Source organism: Pinus tabuliformis, chromosome J (genome assembly GCF_031772625.1).
Source record: "Pinus tabuliformis cultivar Carrire ecotype Pingquan chromosome J, CPIR1, whole genome shotgun sequence".
Taxonomy (NCBI): Eukaryota; Viridiplantae; Streptophyta; class Pinopsida; order Pinales; family Pinaceae; genus Pinus; species Pinus tabuliformis.
In genome coordinates this window covers 728255664-728273562 of record NC_142295.1, presented here as the reverse complement: position 1 = coordinate 728273562, position 17899 = coordinate 728255664, and the positions used below count along the sequence as shown (strand labels likewise).

The window sequence follows — 17899 nt, the reverse complement described above, 5'->3', positions numbered from 1 at the left end:
TGCGCGGAGGCAGTGCAAAGCCTTAAGAGGGAAATTCGATTTAGCTGAATAGGAAGAAGTTTTCTGCTCCATAGGCTACGAAAGTTTTCTAGTGGTCAGGAGAAGCATTTTTCCAGTCAGCAGCAGGCAGGATGGCTAGATTGGCAACTGATTCAGACAGAGTGTTTGAGGGACTACGCTAGGTGACGTAAGGCTTGCACAAAGTTGGTTGGATGGCTATCTTTTCAGAGGCATTGAAGTGTCGAGATTGCTCGAAGAGAGGGTAATTTCCCTCAAAGGATTTTTTCCAGTATTCCTCTTGGATAGATTCACCAGTTTGGCGATATTTATTGTACTTAGAATTTCTCACTGCTGCGTAATAATAAAAACCCTCAATTGCTACATCGGTTTAAGTTGGGTTTTTTGGGGACTTTTGTCCAAAAACAACTGTCATAATTTTGTGTGCCAGTGTTTTCTCAGTTTCCAGTTTATTCTCCACAGTATTCTTATTTGTGAAGACTGCAGTGCGATTAATTCAATATTTGTCGTGGCAAATAAGATGTTAATTAATTTATAGTTACAAGAATTTATTCTAGTTGCTGCAATAGAATTTTAGTAGTGAAATTTTCACATTTTTTGGTACAGTCGGATGCAGAAGTCCATGGCACTGAGTTCTACAGAGGTAAAGTACATAGCAGTGAGCATGGCTACATGCGAGGCTATTTGGCTTCGTAAGCTGCTAGTACCCTTGTTTGGTTAGAGGATTGAGATGACGGTGATACACTTCGACAATTAGAGTTGCATTAGGTTGTCAGAGAATCCAATGTTTCACGAAAGTTCCAAGCATATAGACAACACTTACCACTTCATCAAGGATTGTGCAACGCAGGATTATTCAGCTACAGTGTATACCCACATATGAGTAGGTAGAAGATATATTGACAGAGGCTTTGGGGAAGGTGAGATTCATTTTCTTCAAAGACAAGTTGGGTGTTATGCAAAACACCTTTCTTGCTAAAAGGGAGTGTTAGTTTGTGTAGATCAGCAAGTGTTCTAGTTTGAGATTATGTCTATGAGGCTACGGAACACATTTTCTCCAATACCCAAAAAATGTTTCAAGGGAAAGGGCCTTGATAAGAATTAATTAGCTAGTTTATTAATTTTCCTAAGTCTAAATTAGGATAATGGCTTAATTAATGAATATTGATTGAGGTAAATCAATTTTCCTCTAGAGACTTCTAGAAAAGTCACTTGAAGGTATCATGATGATCTTAGCCATTGATTTTGATTAGATCGCGATCGTTGATTTGTCAATGAGATTATAAGAGGAAATCGATGGGAACTTGGAGAACAGATCAATGGGAGATTGAGACACGGTATTGTAGTGATAGCAAGTGCGCACAGGCAGCGCAGGGGCATCAGCAGAGTAAGATCAACAGTGATTGGAGACAGGATTGTTGGAGGAATTTGTCAGAGACTTCCAGAGATATTTGGAGATTGATTTTTCTACAGAGAGGCCGATTTTCTAGTGGTGTAAATTGCTCCAGAAAGGGGTGCAAATTACTCTAGTTCGCAGTGTGAATTTCACGAAGAGGACGAGTTGCAGGAGCAAGGAGGAACTGCAGGAGAGATCGATTTGCACAGGAAGGTCGATTTTGCCAGTAAAGGTGGAAATCTAGAGGGAGGTCGAATTGTTTCTTCAGGAGTGCAAGTTTGCCAGAGCAAGGGCTGCACGTGTGAGTAGATCAGGGGCTAGAGGGAGGCTGAATTGCTCAGAGGAGGGTGAATTGCTTCCAGGAGGATAAATCGACTTGCAGAAATGGTAGAAATAATTTTCCGGGGGTTTGCTAATTTATGGAAAACGATTTTGTAATTTCTCCATCACAAATTTTGTTAAAGAATAACAAAATTACTTATCTGCAGAACTGCTTTTCCCCACACGGTTTTTTCCAGGGAAATTTGTCCAAAATACTGGTGTCCATTATTTGTGCATGTATGAAATAATTTTCTAAGGTCCAGTGGTTATTTATTTTTCTGTGAAGTTACAGTTGTGTTTTATTCAGTATTTGCTGCAAATAATTTGCAAAAGACAAATAAACAATTGATAGGAGAATAATAACCAGCTAACTGCAATAGTAATAAAAATTTCACAGTTTGACATCTATTCTTCCTATGGGTTGAGTTCCTTATTTCTATAGAGGCCGAGTCTACTGCTAAATCTACTTCTTCTGCCAAAATTGTCTCCTTTAAGGACCGAATTCAACTATAATACTGGGCTGAATTTCATGAAGATAAATCTCTGATATTTGGGCGGCTGATTGCTATTGTTTCATCTTCACATCAGTTTACCAATAGGATGAAATTCACCAAGTTCTGTAGCAGACTTAGCAGAGGTTGATTTCCTGAAATTGCCTATCATTCTCTTGGTATATCCATCAATCCAAGTGCTGTAGCAGACTCTCTGTTGGAGGCCAAATTTATCGTACAAGAGGCCGGGTCATCCAAGGATGTGTTGAAGCGTGATCTCCAGGCATCGTATTATCAGTGGATGTATGAATTCATTTGCCTTCTTGCCAGCTGGAGCAAGTTCCAGGTTCTGCACTAAGTTTTGAATTGTAACCATTGAAGATCAATCTAAATAAAGTTCAGATTTGCCTCAGATATTGACTGATGTTATTTATATTATTTGGTTCATGAAATGTTTGATGAAAGTCTGAGTTATTTTGCTGAAGGTGTTTTTCCAGAGTTTGCATGATAACTGTTTGTGGAAAGGTGTCAAAGAGAAAGATTCAAAATTATAGAAAATTTGGCATAAATTTTTGCTTGGGTATATTACAATATCTTAGCCTTTATTTATCCACGGCATCATAAAAATTTGTTTTATATGCACATGAAACAATACCTGTACTAGATACAATACTTGTATCTGTAGCCACATCCATATCTGTGTAACTTAGGTTTTATGTTATCCACAACTATAATGATTTAAATCCAATAAATGGGGAAGGACATGATCATTTCTTACATTTTATATAAAGCTCCATGCATCTCTTTCTAGAGTCAACATTCTAATGTTAATTCACGAGATATATCTTTATAATTTTCCTTTATATGAGACTTTGGTTCTAAGTATTAAAAGTTAAAACATGTCATACGTTTAATGGAATGTTTTCAGAATTCTCAGATCTATAAAATGGCATAAACACATGTTAAGCATTGTGTCAAGTTTTTTAAGCTACCTGTTGTGTGTGGTCAATAGTTCTTGAGGTTTTCAAGTTTTGTTCAGTAAACAGGAAACTTACCTGCGAACATATACATTCTTAGAAAAGGATTTGTAATGAAATAGAATAATTTGTAAGTTGAACTTACAGTTTTTTTTTTCTAATTTCAGCATGGCTCTTTTGATGAAAATACTTGTGGTACACCTTCACCTCCTTCAGAACAGGGGGCTTCAATTGGTGCTGCTGTTGCAGCTTCGGTAGTAGTTCCATCTCATCGAAAGAAAATTGTTACATTTGCATTAGCATGGGACAATCCAGAAGTCAGATTTCCTAGTGGAAAATCATATAAAAGGTAAGAAGATGAATGTCTAGGATACTATTGAACGAAGCATATGGGCAAAAGTTTCTCTTAAATATATGGCAAGATTCACTTTGCTTGCTTATCCAATGGCAGACGGTATACAAAATTTTATGGCGCTGACGGAAATGCAGCAACAAATCTTGTTCGTGATGCCCTCATTGGTAACGTTTGCTATTTTATAAATTGATTTGCATGCTGCGCCAATAGGGAAACATTTGGTAGTAACCTTCAATTCATGCCCAGGCTCATGTGTTTTAGACTTACAAAAACTGCTACTTCTATTTTGTGATCTTGTTTTGTAAATGCTGTTTTTGTTCTTCGAAGTGTGCAATGCACTAAAATGACATAATCTAATGCTTTTTACCTATTTATCTTTGTTACTCACTCAGAAAAAAACATTTGATATTATCTGATATCACCTAATATATTTTACCTTTCCATCTTTGGTCTTGAACAAAGAAAAGGAGATTCAAATTTAATGAATTATTGAAGTTTAGCTGAAAGTGCGGGTATTGGGGAGGACACTTGACAGCATAATTTGATATTGACTTGGTAAAGCTTAAGTCAGTGAGGAGAGATGGAGTGGTGCTTTACATGAAAATTTATGTTATATGTGGAGTCTCTTCAGTTGTGACTGAGGGGATTTGTACTTTCAAGTGACTTTGCAAAGGATAGCTCACACTAACAATTTGTGGGGAGACCCTTCATGTTGTCTGAGAGGATCTGGTTAGTTTGGGGAGATGGAGGTATGCTTCACATAGCAATTTGTGTTTGTCTGGATTCCCTCCGGGTGTGGCTGACAGGATCCAGTCTTTGATGTCTGTGAAACTCACTGCCATAGTAGTATTCAATTGTTTTATAAAAGAAATTTGAAACATATTTGTGTCCTTGGGAAAATATAACAGCTCCTTGTTCATGTGAGTTGAGTGTGGCCAACTCGCCGAGCAGTTAAAACCTACATGGTGTTTTTGAATTTGTTACCGTTCAAACTAGCAGGGGTCCTAAAAGGGGATCTTTGAAGGGCTACTACTAGGCTAAGGCCAACAATGGAGCGATAGCCCACAGTCACCTCAACTAAGGCTCCCTACTCTTTATGGACTTTCACCAATGGGAGGAGACCCGTTATGATAAGGATCACGAAATGAATGGACCAATGATAGGGCGAGGGGTGATCCTGGAAGCCTATTCAAAAGAGAGGCTCAAATATGTGGCTTGCTTGTCTTGGAAGACAAGATGGAAGGCTCTCAAGGAAGGGCTTGGGGAGAATTTCAAAGGTTAGGTTTTGAGTATGTGCCTTATAGAGGAGATCCGTAAGCCCTAGAATTCTTGTGGAAACTTGGGTTCCAGGTGATCTTTGAAGAATTAATCTTGATAGTGCATGGGACCACACATGATCAAGTGGACCCGAGGTTAGGTCAAGGGGATAGGATTTAGCAAACCAATGATATGCTTGACCTAATTAGGGAGGGGAAAGGGATCAAGGAATGAATTTTCAATAAAAGGCAATGCAAGGATCCCAGTGAGGTTTCTAGCCTATGGGAAACCAAGGGCAAGAATTGGTCTTCGAGCTAGGGCTTATGCTATCTCAAGATCCCACCGTTGGAATCTCACAAAATTTGGAGGGCTTCTTGAGGACATACCAGCACAGTTGTGGACCAAAAATCGAAGTATTTGGATGGCTAGATTGTGAGATAATTGATGCCCTAGGTGACCTAAAAAATTAGACCTGGAGAAAAGGAGAGGGGAGATGGAAAATAGGTTTAAAGTGATCAAGTTATAGTGGACTAGTGCCTAATCCTTTGGGGAGATTTGGAGTCGAGAGTAATTATGACTATGGACATTGAATTTTCTATGTCAAGGAGGCCTCAAAGGCAAGTTCGCATAGCATTAGGGCAGCAACAAAAGCAACTTCAAGAACTTTATACTTCGTTTGCAAGATTGATGGCTTATCAAGATGAAATTCAATGAAGAAGCATCTCTAGGAACATTCATTCATAATACATGGCCCATACATGAGGCATCACTATCTAGAAATCGAATTTCCACAACTTCGCATAAATGGATGCAGTAAATTAGCCCTAGTATAGAGAAAACCCAATAACAATATATGTGAGAAGAATAGAAAAGAAAATAGCATTAAATTATACTTACATGTATTACGAGTATATCCAATCATCAAGAATTTGCCAATCAAGAAGCTCCAAGACAAGAGAAAATAATCTAAACATCAAAATTCATTCCATGCTCCAAAATTCATACTCCAAGAAGGATAGTGAAGTTCTCAAGAGAGATACAAGTCCAATCCAAGTGATGATGCTAAAATGAATTCACATCACTTGTATTTATACACTTCTAATGAGTTCGATTTAGCTAATTAAGCCTACATTAACCTCTAAAATAAAATAATGCGAAAAATAACTAACTTTTGGTGCGAAGCCCACCAAACTAACTCATAAACAAAAGAATAAGCTTCTCAGGAGGTCAAGTGATCAATAACACATGTCGTTGGGCCTTCTAAGAGACCTGATGAAGTCCATAGGTGCCATAATGAGAAATAAGACCCCCCAAAGTATTGGACAAGGGGTTGGTCCCTTGTTCTTCAAATAATAAACCTATAGTGCTCCCAATGGGTGTGGGGGGTACACAACTAACATCATGGGTATCCAAGTAGATCAGAGATGCCTGTAGACCATCTGTAAGGGCTCAGATGATAATGTAAGTGATGCCACACCAACATACAAGTCCTGGGTCATCTTCCAAGTGCATGATACAACTGTCGGGCCTGTTGGGCATGGTGAACTAGATGCATCTTTCTCGTCCAATAGATGAAATTCGAGCAATCTTTGAACATCTGTGGGGATCCATGGAATGTTGTCTACTACTGTGGAGGCCCATGGCTCTCTACACACACCCTACATGTGCCAATGTAGCCCTCTGAAGGGTTAGGACCCTGTATAGGGAGACCAAAAAAAAATGGAGACCATCTGTAATCCTGCATAAGATCCAATGTGTCCCCTTGCCTTCTAGTACAACAAGTCATTTAAAGAAATTGAGTTAAAGAGCTTGGAAACCATGGACAACAAGTGGGCACTTCATAATGGCATGCCCTTCCATAGTGGGCTTTGGCATGTGCTAATGTCTTCAAGCTCCAAGGGGGTTAACCAAGTGCCTTATTAGGTGATTTCTACTTTTAAAGGGGATGATATGTCCAAGGTACATCCTTCAAATAGTGGTGGCATGTGATAAAGTGATGGTACGAAGTAGGCAATGGAGGGGGAATCCTGAGTCACATCCCAAGGTACAAGGGTAGCTAATAAAGGGGAAGCCACACTTGGGTATATAATGTATAGGAGGGAGCAATCGTGGTACATTGATCTGAAATGAGATCTTAGACTAATATTAAGGTATTACAGACTCATGTGCATGGATTTGTCTATATTACTTAGTGCAATGGATCGATAAGATTGCGAATAATATAGACAATGAAGCAGTTAAAAAAACATAATAGGCAAACACACATAACACAACAAGTTTAATAAGGAGTTCACCCAAAACTCTTGGTCTACGTCTCCTAGTCCAACCTTCAACGGTGACCTCTCTATTATGTCTTCAAGAGCAGAGTTTTACAAAATGCGAGCTCAAATTGAGTCTCAATACAACAGATACAAATACAACAAGAGTTTGCTTGAATCCCTCAAGCCTCTCTGAGTACACAGACTCTCCCTCTCACTCTTTGTCTCTGTCTCTGCTCTGTCTCAGCACTGCTTGTCTCTGTCTTCTGCCTTCTGTGGCTTTTAAGCCAATCGACACTGTCTGTTCTTTTCCTCTTTTGGGCTCTCTAGCTTCCCGGCCTCTGTCCATTCAGATCCCCCTCTGAGCGTTAGCAATCATTGCTAAACGCCTTCAGGGATGGTGGCCACCTATTTTGTAACGGAATGACCATCGATGCCTTTGAAATCCTCAGGATAGTCATTCTCTGTTTACACAGAGAAATACACGTAAAATTGTGAAAATCTGCCAATCTGCCGTTTATCAGATTTGAAATATTATTAATTCTGCCGTATAACTCCATCGGGTCTGCCTTTATATCGCTATCGCATATCCACCATTGATCTGAGTGATCTTGATCCAACGGTTGAGATCCATTTCGGGCGGCTCATGCGTACGGGGGTTAACTACCCGAAAAGGGTGGTTTTCTCTCTTTGGTGCCTAGCCACGTGGCAGCCAGTGTATGGGCTCGGGCGGAGCCTGGCCAATACCACTTACCGCCTACGGCCCGCCCAAAATCCTGCTTGTTACGAAACTCAAAATATATATATCTGCATGTATAAACCCTTTCGGGTCCATTTTATCACTTTATTCGCATTTCCTTTGTTTTTCGTTCATTTAATGAAAATGCGATTTTACGTAGAAAAAGCCCCGTTTCCGGATCTCAAAATATATCAAATATCATCCATAATCTTATTGGGTCTGGCTATCGCAGTCGCATTTGTTATTGGCCCCGCTCCCTTTCATTGCTCCGATGCGACATTGCGATATCGCAATCGCACATTGCATAGTCCCTAGACCGTTTGGTAAGCGCTCTTTGTATTCTGCCGACGCGACATTGCGAGTTAACTTGGGCCGTCGATCTACGCACTTGATCGACGGTCCTCGTTGACCTGCGCTGATCGTTGTTGCAACTTTCACATGATTGCCTCCGATAGCCTTCGCCTGCCTTCGCCGATTGCGATATGCCGATCAGATCTGGACCATTGATCGACCAGATCCGACGACTCTCATGCAAAGTAGTTTCAAGCCCCCGATAGCTCTGTTTTTCAATGTTTTTCAGGCCCGATAGTATTATCTGCCTTTTTTAAAGGTTTTCCCCTTGCAATAGTTTTTAACTATATGAAGACTTAGAGGGTTTTAGGATCCATGTGGATCATACACGAGTCACCCTGGCCTTGATTTTTCCACCCTTCTTCATTTGCCTTTTGTATTTTATGATTTTTCTTTGGTTAACTGCTCGGAACTCAAGGAGTAAGAACATGATCTGTAAGGTATAGCAATGGATACCCCCTTTGAGGTGGGGTGGTTCATTGCCCACCAAGGGTTGGGATAATCATGGGTTCTTGAATGATAAAAGAGGCTCATCTAGAGCCTATAGGAAGCAGGGTGATGGCCATGAGAATGGGGTAGAGCTCATGCATTGGCTTTTGCCCACGTGCTAAATTTGTTCGTCCCAACCATCTTTTGCATTTTGTGGTACATTTTCCTTTTGAATGTGGCCAATTATGCTTTTACTTTTCTTTTCAGCTGCATCAACCTTTGGGGCATCGTTCCAAGCCCGACCCAAGGTGTGGGCAAATGGAAAGGAAGGCTAACCCTATGTGGACCCAATGGAGGAATGTGGACCTGGGGGGAGGAATGATGAATGGGTTTATAATGAGCGGAAGGGGAGTGATATATGTGGATGAGGGAGCAAAACCATGCAACCAAAATCAGGGTTTCCCATGAAGTACCATCCCTAAAGACCAAAGGTCAGTAAAGGAGTTCCCATGGGACTAGGGTCTGTTACCCACCATTTTGTGGGTGATAACCCTTGGAGAATTTTTTTCTCCAAGATGCTCCTCAGTCGGAAGCCAACATCCCCTTGCAGCCACCAAATAGCTCATTGTGCCATTTCTCTGCCACTTGAGCCAGCCATGTGGTCGCTCACCCATCTACCATGATCATATGTTTGACGTGGGCCTCCCGAGCCTAAAGGTATGCCTTGTCATTTGATAATTGTGTATTGTAGTTTGCTTATCATAGACACTTTTGGGCATGGATTAATGGGGGGATTTGGTGGAAAGAATGGGATATGTCTGTGCTCTTGTCCCCTAGCCCACTTTTGGATATTAACCTTGGATTCTAGTCTCATGGGATCTATTTTACTGACCATTTGGCTTTAGGGATGGTATTTCACGGGAAACCTTGGTTTTCGTTGCGTGGTCCCGCTCCATCATCCGCATATATTACCCCACTTTCCACTCATTATTACCCCATTTATTATTTCTCCTACCTAGGTCCACATTCCTCCACTGGGTCCACACAAGGCTAGTTCTCCCCTTACCCTTGCCCACACCTTGGGTCGGGCTTGGAATGATGCCCCAAAGGTTGATGCAGCGAAAAAGAAAAGAAAAAGAATAATTGGCCACATTCAACAGGAAAATGTACCACAAAATGCAAAAGATGGCTAGGACAAATACATTTAGCACGTGGAAAAAGCCAATACATGAGCTCTACCCCATCATCATGGACATCACCTTTGTTCCTACAGGTTCTATGACCTCCTTCATCATATAGGAACCAATTATTGTCCCAACCCCTAGTGGGTAATGAACCTCCCTACCTTAAAAGGGGGTATCCACTGCTATATATCACACATCATGCTCTTACCCCTTGAGCCCCGAGCAGTTAATCAAAGAAAAATAAAAAAAAGGCAAAAGGAATATAAAGAAGGGTGGAAAAATCAAGGTCGGGGCACCTCATGTACCATGATTGCTCCCTCCTATACATTATATACCCAAGTGTGGGCTTCCCTTTTATTAGCTACCCTTGTACCCCAGCATGTGGCCCAAGGCTACCCCTTCTCATCCCCTACTTCATTCACCTCTCTATCACATACCACCACCTTTTAAAGGATGTACTTTAAACATATTATCCCCTTTTGTAATTTCCCATTTCCGAGATATTCCCCAAACCCTAGTAAACTCCAACCAAATACGTATAAATGATATAATCACCGGGAAGCTCAAAGTGATGAAAATAACAATGGTGCAACATATAACGATATAACCATGAGATATAAGCAGATACTCAAGAAATGCAGAGAGAAATGCTAAGCCATTTTATTATACTGAGTAATAGAATGAGTACAAGAGGTGATCAGAAATATGGCACCTCGACTTGCACAAGGCAAGTGAAGAAATGCACTCAGAATAGCAAAGGAATGGTCTCTCTCTGAACTGTGTCCAAGCTGCTGGAGAACTGTCGTGCTACTGTTGTTGCTGGAAATCAAATGAGGATTTGGGGTTGTTCCCCTCCTTAGAAAATGCTGAAACTATGGAATCAGACTCTACTCAAGAAACCCAGAAAAACCCAGAAAGCTTTTCTGAAATGGCTGACCCCCGAAAATTGCCCCCTTGAGGACCCACGCAATCCCTCAAGGCTCTGCGCTGCCACTGAAATAAACCCACCACAACTCTACTTGAAACTCAGCCAAAATCCTCCAATACGCAAGGGCTGTTCCCCTGCTCAACCTCCCAGCACAAATCCCCCTGCAAAACCTCAATCTAGAACTCCTCCTAGAAAGAACTGCGTCGTCCCTCTCAAGACTGTGTAGTCATCTAAGATGCTCAACCCTACTGCCAAAACGCCGATGAAACTACTACAAAAATACTGATGGAAATACCTTGCCCGAGCAGGCACTCGAAGTCCCCCGGGGCTAAAGGTGAGATCTTCGAACGGAAACACTCAATGCACTAAACAGTGTTGTAGACTAGCTAAACAGCCAGCGTGCTCTAAGTCAAAGTGACTAGCTCAAATGCACATAATCGAATGCCAAAATGAGGAGGCTCCTCTCTCCTTTATAGCGTTGGCCTCTCTCAATCCCAAGGCTCACCTCCTCCAACGTAGCTTTCCTCTTGCCACGTGTTTCTCACCATCTGCATAGTCACTCCAAGTGTCTACATGGGCCCCTCCTCTACGTGGTTCTTTGGCCCCCCTTGGCTCACCTTTTAAGTTACAACGTTGTGCTACTAGGGAGTGTCTTTATTCATGAAGTGAGTATGTCCCCCTCTCCTCACCTTTTTATTTATAAATAGCTATAGAAGGCAAAATTGAGCAAAATCGAATATTCCAATTAGCCATGGCTAATTAGGAATATTACAGTCTCCCCTGGCAAAATGTTGCTTGTCCTCAAGCAACTGAAGTGATGGATGTTGCAAGATCTTCTCATTCTCCCAAGTGGCATTTTCATCCGGTAATTCTTCCACACCAAGAATTCCCGGGCTGTCCTGCTCCGCAGCTGCCTCTCCCTGGTATCAACAATAGCCTCTGGCTGCAACACCAAATGCCCCTCATCATCCGTGGGTGGTAGCTCATCTGTCACTGCCACATGCTGCCGCAATGCCTTCTTCAGGCATGATACATGAAAAATGCTATGAATCTTGCTGCCTAGGGGCAGCTCCAACTCATATGCAACTTGTCCAATCCTCCGTATCACCCTGTATGGCCCATAAAAGTGGGGCTTGAACTTCTCAGCCCCCTTCTGCTTTAGTGACGACTGTCGGTATGGTTGTAATCGTAGGTAGACTAGGTCCCTTACCTCAAACTGTCTCTCCACCTGACCCCTGTCAGCATAGAGCTTCTGCTGGTTCTGTGCTATAGCCATATTATCCTTGAGAGCTCGGAGAATATCTTGACTCTCTTGGATCCAAATCTTGGCTCTCGGAGCCTTGCTAGCAACAAACATCACACAGCAAAAGATAAAGGATGAAACCCATACAAAGCATAAAATGGTGACATACCGATGGACATGTGATGAGTAGTGTTGTAGCAGTACTCCCCCAGATGCAGCCACTTCAGCCATGCTCGCTGCTACCCACTGACATAATTACACAAGTAGCCCTCCATCCACTTGTTAACTATCTCTGTCTGCTCGTCCGTCTGTGGGTGATAACTGGTACTCAGTGTCAACTCCGTCCCCACCAACCGGAAAAGCTCCTACCAAAACCCGCCCATGAAACGGTTGTCCCTGTCACTAATGATGGTCTTAGGAAGACCATGTAGCCTAAAGACCTCTCTGAAGAACAGCTCGGTCACCTGTGCTGCTGTGTAGTGTGTGGATATGGCGAAAAAATGTGCATACTTTGTCAGTCGATCAACGATGACAAAGATACAATCCTTGCCCTGTGCCATGGGCAACCCTGTGATGAAGTCCATCGAAATGCTCTCCCATTTCCCCTCCGGAATGGGAAGAGGCTGCAATAATCCTGCGGGATGGCTCATCTCCCCCTTATTCCTCTGGCAAACATCGCACTCCCGGACATGCTGGAGTACGTCCTCCTTGAGGCCCTTCCATGAGAACCTCTCTCTAATGGCCCTGTAGGTTTTGGTAAACCCCTGATGGCCAGCCAATGGTGAATCATGTGATGCTTGAAGTATCTTCTTCTTGAGCTGAGACCCCTCAGTCAAGAAGATCTGGTCCCTGTAGTAGATGATCTCATCAACCACCCTGTACCTGTCATCCGCCACCTGCCCATCCAGAACCTCACATGCAAATCTGTCCTTGGAGTACTCTACTAAGAGTCGAGCCCTCCAGTCTGCGTCCAAGCTCATAAGAGACAACGTGGCTGGCCTACGTGAAAGGGCATCTGCTACCACGTTGTTCTTACCCTTGACATACTCAATGTCAAAGTCATATGCTTGGATCTTGCTGATCCACTTCTGCTGCCTCTCTTGTAGCTGCTTCTGCTCCAAAAAGAACTTGAGGCTGTTGTGATCAGTCCTCACCCTGAACCTGTTACCCACCAAATACTGCCAGTACTTAGCCAATGCATGCATGATGGCCAACATCTCCTTGTCGTATATAGAATACAACCTCTCGTGCGGAAGGAGCTTCCGGCTCTCAAAGGCTATAGGGTGACCTCCCTGCATCAACACTGCGCCGATCCCCTCTCCCGACACATCACACTCCAAAACAAATGGCTGCGTAAAATCTGGCAACACAAGCATTGGGCAACTGTTCATAACCTCCTTGAGCCTGTCGAAGGCTCGCTGCGTTGTATCCGACCAACTGAATGCCCCCTTCCTTGTCAAATCTGTTAGGGGTGCAACAAGCTGTGAGAAACCCTTGACGAACTTTTGGTAGTAAGTACAAATGCCAATGAATCCTCGAAGTTCCATCACATTTCTCGGCTCCGGCCAATCTCTGATGGCCCTAATCTTCTCCTTGTGGACTCTCACTCCATCCACCCCTATGATGTGTCCCAAGTACAACATCTCCATCAATCCAAACTCACACTTGGAGAGCTTGGCATAGAAGTTAGAACTGTTGCTCCTCCAAGATGCGCAACACTGTCTCAATGTGCTGGAGATGCTTCTCCTAAGTTCTGCTGTAAATGAGTATATCATCAAAGAATACCAACACAAACTTCCTCAAGTGATTATGGAAGATGTGATTCATGCAAGACTGGAATGTAGCTGGGGCGTTGGTCCTCAGAGAATGCATTCAGGGCGGTCCTCACCATGAACTCTTGATCTGGCATTTCCCTTATGGAAGTAAGTTGGTCCCGAATCTCTTGCAATCAAAGGAGGTATAGATCTATCTGCTCCCCCTTCTGCATCTGATACGACCGCAATTGATTCTTTAATAGAATCTTCCGGTGCATGAAAGTGCCCTAATATAATGTCGTCAAAGTATCCCATATCTCCTTTCTCGTGTTCTTTTTGGCAATATGTGGTACGGCATGATCCTTGACCCCATCAAGGATTATGCACTTTTCCCTCGCCATTGCATCCTCATACTTCTCATTATCAGCTAGGTTGACTGGGATATCCACAGTTCTTAAGGCAAAGCCCTTGATGCGATGTCTATCCAGCACTGACAAGATCCTGGCCTTCCAGATGACAAAGTTGGAAGCCCCTTCCAACTTGTCCCGATCCCTTAGTTCGTTCACTGCCATCTCTGCTCTTCTTCTGGACCCCCTCTGAGTTTCGACTTCCCTCCTGGAAATCTCCCTCTAAGTCTTGATTTCCTTGTTGGAAATCTTCCCGCCAACTGTGGATCCGCTCCTTTCCAATCCTCTTTGCAACTGCAACTCTAATATGGATTTCTTGGCTAGAAACCTTTCGAGGCAACGACTCCCTCTACCATGGTTCTGTCTCGTTAGGTACTGCTCTGTTCTGACAGAAACAACACCCCACTAGCATCCCAATCACAATCTGCCCACAGCTCTCTAAGCCCCGACAATTGAAGAAACTGAGCCTTCTAGCTTTGCGCAATCTCAGCAAAGGTTGAGTCGCTCCTCTCGCCAACTATGTCAAGCCTACCTGGATGAGTAGGATGGCATGGCTCTTCGTGAGCCTCTTCTACCTCTCTCTGCCTCTGCAATGGCCCTCTCTCTAGCTCAAAATGATGATGCAAGCCCTCTGTGTCACTCCTTTATTGCCTTTTGCTTAGGAGCAGCTCTGTCTCTCGGGACAACTGCTATCGCTGGAAATTTTCGATATTTGCTGGTGCCTTCAGTCCTCCTATGATCTGTAATCCTCTGATACCATGTTGAAATTTCTAAGTCTAACATGTTATAAATCCCTATTGCATTATCTGGTTTATTTCACCTACTTGTTTATTCTTTAACAAGTTTTTATACATATAAATACTGAAATTAAACACATGCAACCTTAACTCATATATAGATCAACAATTGAAATACTAGACAAACACACAAGGGACACCGTTATTTTTGGACAATACGTCCCCGGAAAAACCCAATGTGGGAAAACCGATGCAGTAATTATGAGGGTTTTATTATTATGCAGATTTCTTGAGTACAACTAGGGTGCCGAACTGGCTCACCCAACAAAGAGTTTTACGCAACAGTAATACCTCTTCTCAGAGACATATATTCAACTTCTCAGCACTAGTTTGCCCCACGAAAATCCCTTCGGCGCTTCTCCAAGTCTCCGCGTTAGCCCTGCTAGCCTCTGCGTAGCTCCTGAACACTTTGTGTCAGCCTTCTGCCTCTTTGCGTTAGCTCTCTGGACCTCTGCGTCACCCACACATACACCTCAGCCTCTGCGTATTCTCTAGCTACCTCTGTGTGGCTTCTGCTGCCTTTGCGTAACTCTAGCTGCCTCTTCGTCAACCTCTTCAGTCACTGCGCTGACCCTTAGGAAGTGTCTCTGCCTCTCTACTATGTACTCATTTCCCTTCGCTGCAACAGATCACTTGTTCGAATTTTCTCAACAACCCCGCTCCAGAAAATCGAACTGACTAATCAATCTTGGTGCATCTCCAACTGACCCTCAAGTCTCCTCTTATACTTTTCCTGTTGAGTCTTCAACGACCGAGATTAAGTCTGTAATCAACGGCTAAGATTAGATTAGGCTTGATCCATGTCATTTAGAACATTCTCTCCTAATTTTATATTAATACCCATTAATATTTTAATTTTCCTAAGTTTAGACTTAGGAACCCCGTTAAAAATATTAATTATTTTAATATCTTTCTAACCGAGTGGAATTTCCCCAAACCATTTCTTGGTCTTGTAGATCTCATGTTCTTTAGCCTCTCCACCAATTTTCATGGCTAGATCACATCCGATGCTACCACAAATCAACAGTGTGCAGCATGAGATACGGAAGCCTGACAGTGGTAGGGTGAAGATAGCAGATGAGGAGGATGTAGCCTTGATAACTAGGGGGAAGAACAAAGGGAAGGCCAAGAAAGGGGCCTCATCAGATGGGGCTAAGGGAAAAGAGAACACTCCATCCTCCAAATTGGGTTCCTATGGATTCCTGTCCCAAACCTTAAGGTCTTTATTATTCTTTGCATCATCACAATGGGACAACAATAGCAAGCTGTAATGAACATAAACCATGTTCTCTGCCCAATCTAAACTAAATCTGTTCCTTTTAACACTGTGGGTGAAAGAATAAGAGCTCCAATACCTCTCTGCAGAAGAAGTGTTTACCACCTGCGATAGCACCCACAATGCCAAAGTCTGTAGAAGTGGAATAACACCTCCATGCATGTTCCACCACTCAAGAGAAGAAAATTCTCTCGATCTCTAATTGCATGCATGCTCCCAAATGGAGTAGTGCTAAGCGTATAGTTGCTCAACTATTTCCGTACCATGGCAGCCTCCTCCTTATCAGGGACTAATTCACCCAATGCAATCATATAGTTTTCTAGAACCTCTGGATCTAGGTGTGGTTTTCTCCTGCTCCCCTCCCAGGTGCTGGTGTTGAAAGCCATGATGGATGATAGTATTTAGGTGTCAAAACATATGCTAATGCATGCAATGGAACATTTAGCATTTCCCATCGATTTTCCACCTTTGCATGGATATAATTGTACAAGGTGATATCTCTAGGCTCAACAATGTCTTTAACCTGCCGCAACATGTTATCCATTTTCTCAACACCTCCCCAATTATTGGCCGACCTAAATCTGCAAAATTGATCATGTAATAAATTGGTTTGGTGATTTTCAAAACATATTTAACCTATGACCAAAAGAACATGTCAAGAATAATGTCTTTAGCTACATTAGCACCATCTTTATTAGTGTTAATTTCCTCCCATGATTCATATGTCACCATATTAGTTAAATCTTGTCTCACCTTCACTAGCCGCCTAAAGGTGAGGTAATAAGTTGCAAATCTTGCTTTTGCAAGTTTAAGAAATTGCAACTTGGAGTAAGTGCCATAGAAGTAGTTTACCCTTGTATGCCCTGTGATAAATTTAATGAGTTGCTTTTCTTTTCTGTAAAGCTCATTAATCCATCCATTTTCTTTATGCTTCATAATATCATGCATCAAAAGGTTCAATGTGTGCATCAAGCATCCAGATCAAAAGATGTGTGGATGAGTACGCTCAATAACTTTTCCTGCTGCCTTACAATTTGCTGCATTATCTGTGATCACTTGAAACACATTATTCGGACCAACATCTCTGATTGATTGCAATAGGAGATCTGCAATGTTTTGGGAAGATGCACTAATGGAGGAGTCATGACATGTAATAAATACTGCACCACTAGCAGAAACACCAAGAACATTTATCAGATGTTGGTTTCTAATATTTGTCCATCCATATGATACAATGGATACCCTACAATCCACCCACTCATTTGTAAAACGTGTCAAAGCTCTCGGAACCTTTACTTTTTCTCTTTCTAATAACATTGTTCTAGCTTTCTCATAGTTGGGGGACTTGTATCCTTTTGGGGCTGCATTGATGGCCTTTACCATTTCATGCCAATAGGGAGAGCAAAGCACATTGAATGGTACACTGCAAGCACAAAGAAATCAGACTATCTTTCCATCCATATCATCCCTCCCAGCAACATTCAGAAAATCCCCTATTATTCTTTTACTCCAGAGCTTGCAAAAGTACCATGAGGAGATGAGCTCCCAAATCTAGAGGTTGCACTTGATTCAGAATGAGTTTTTTGTTTCTTGCTTTTTTGTTGTGCAACCTCCTCTTTTTGGATGTATTTTCTTCTTTGTTCAACTGAAATGTTTGGAAAAATTTGTATCCCCACAACGCCCTTTTTATCATCACTGTCCATCACCCCACAAAGATG

At 42.3% G+C, this 17899-nt stretch overlaps 1 protein-coding gene across 2 annotated transcripts in view; it reads left to right on the top strand.

The window, feature by feature from the left end:
* Positions 1-17899, top strand: part of LOC149228804 (uncharacterized) — a 296527-nt gene that overhangs the window by 253567 nt on the left and 25061 nt on the right. For both annotated transcript variants that reach the window (XM_089378370.1, XM_089378371.1), the window contains exons 13-14: positions 3371-3552; positions 3655-3722. In XM_089378370.1, the coding sequence (XP_089234496.1) occupies positions 3371-3552; positions 3655-3722 (250 nt within the window). The remainder of the gene's footprint in view (positions 1-3370; positions 3553-3654; positions 3723-17899) is intronic.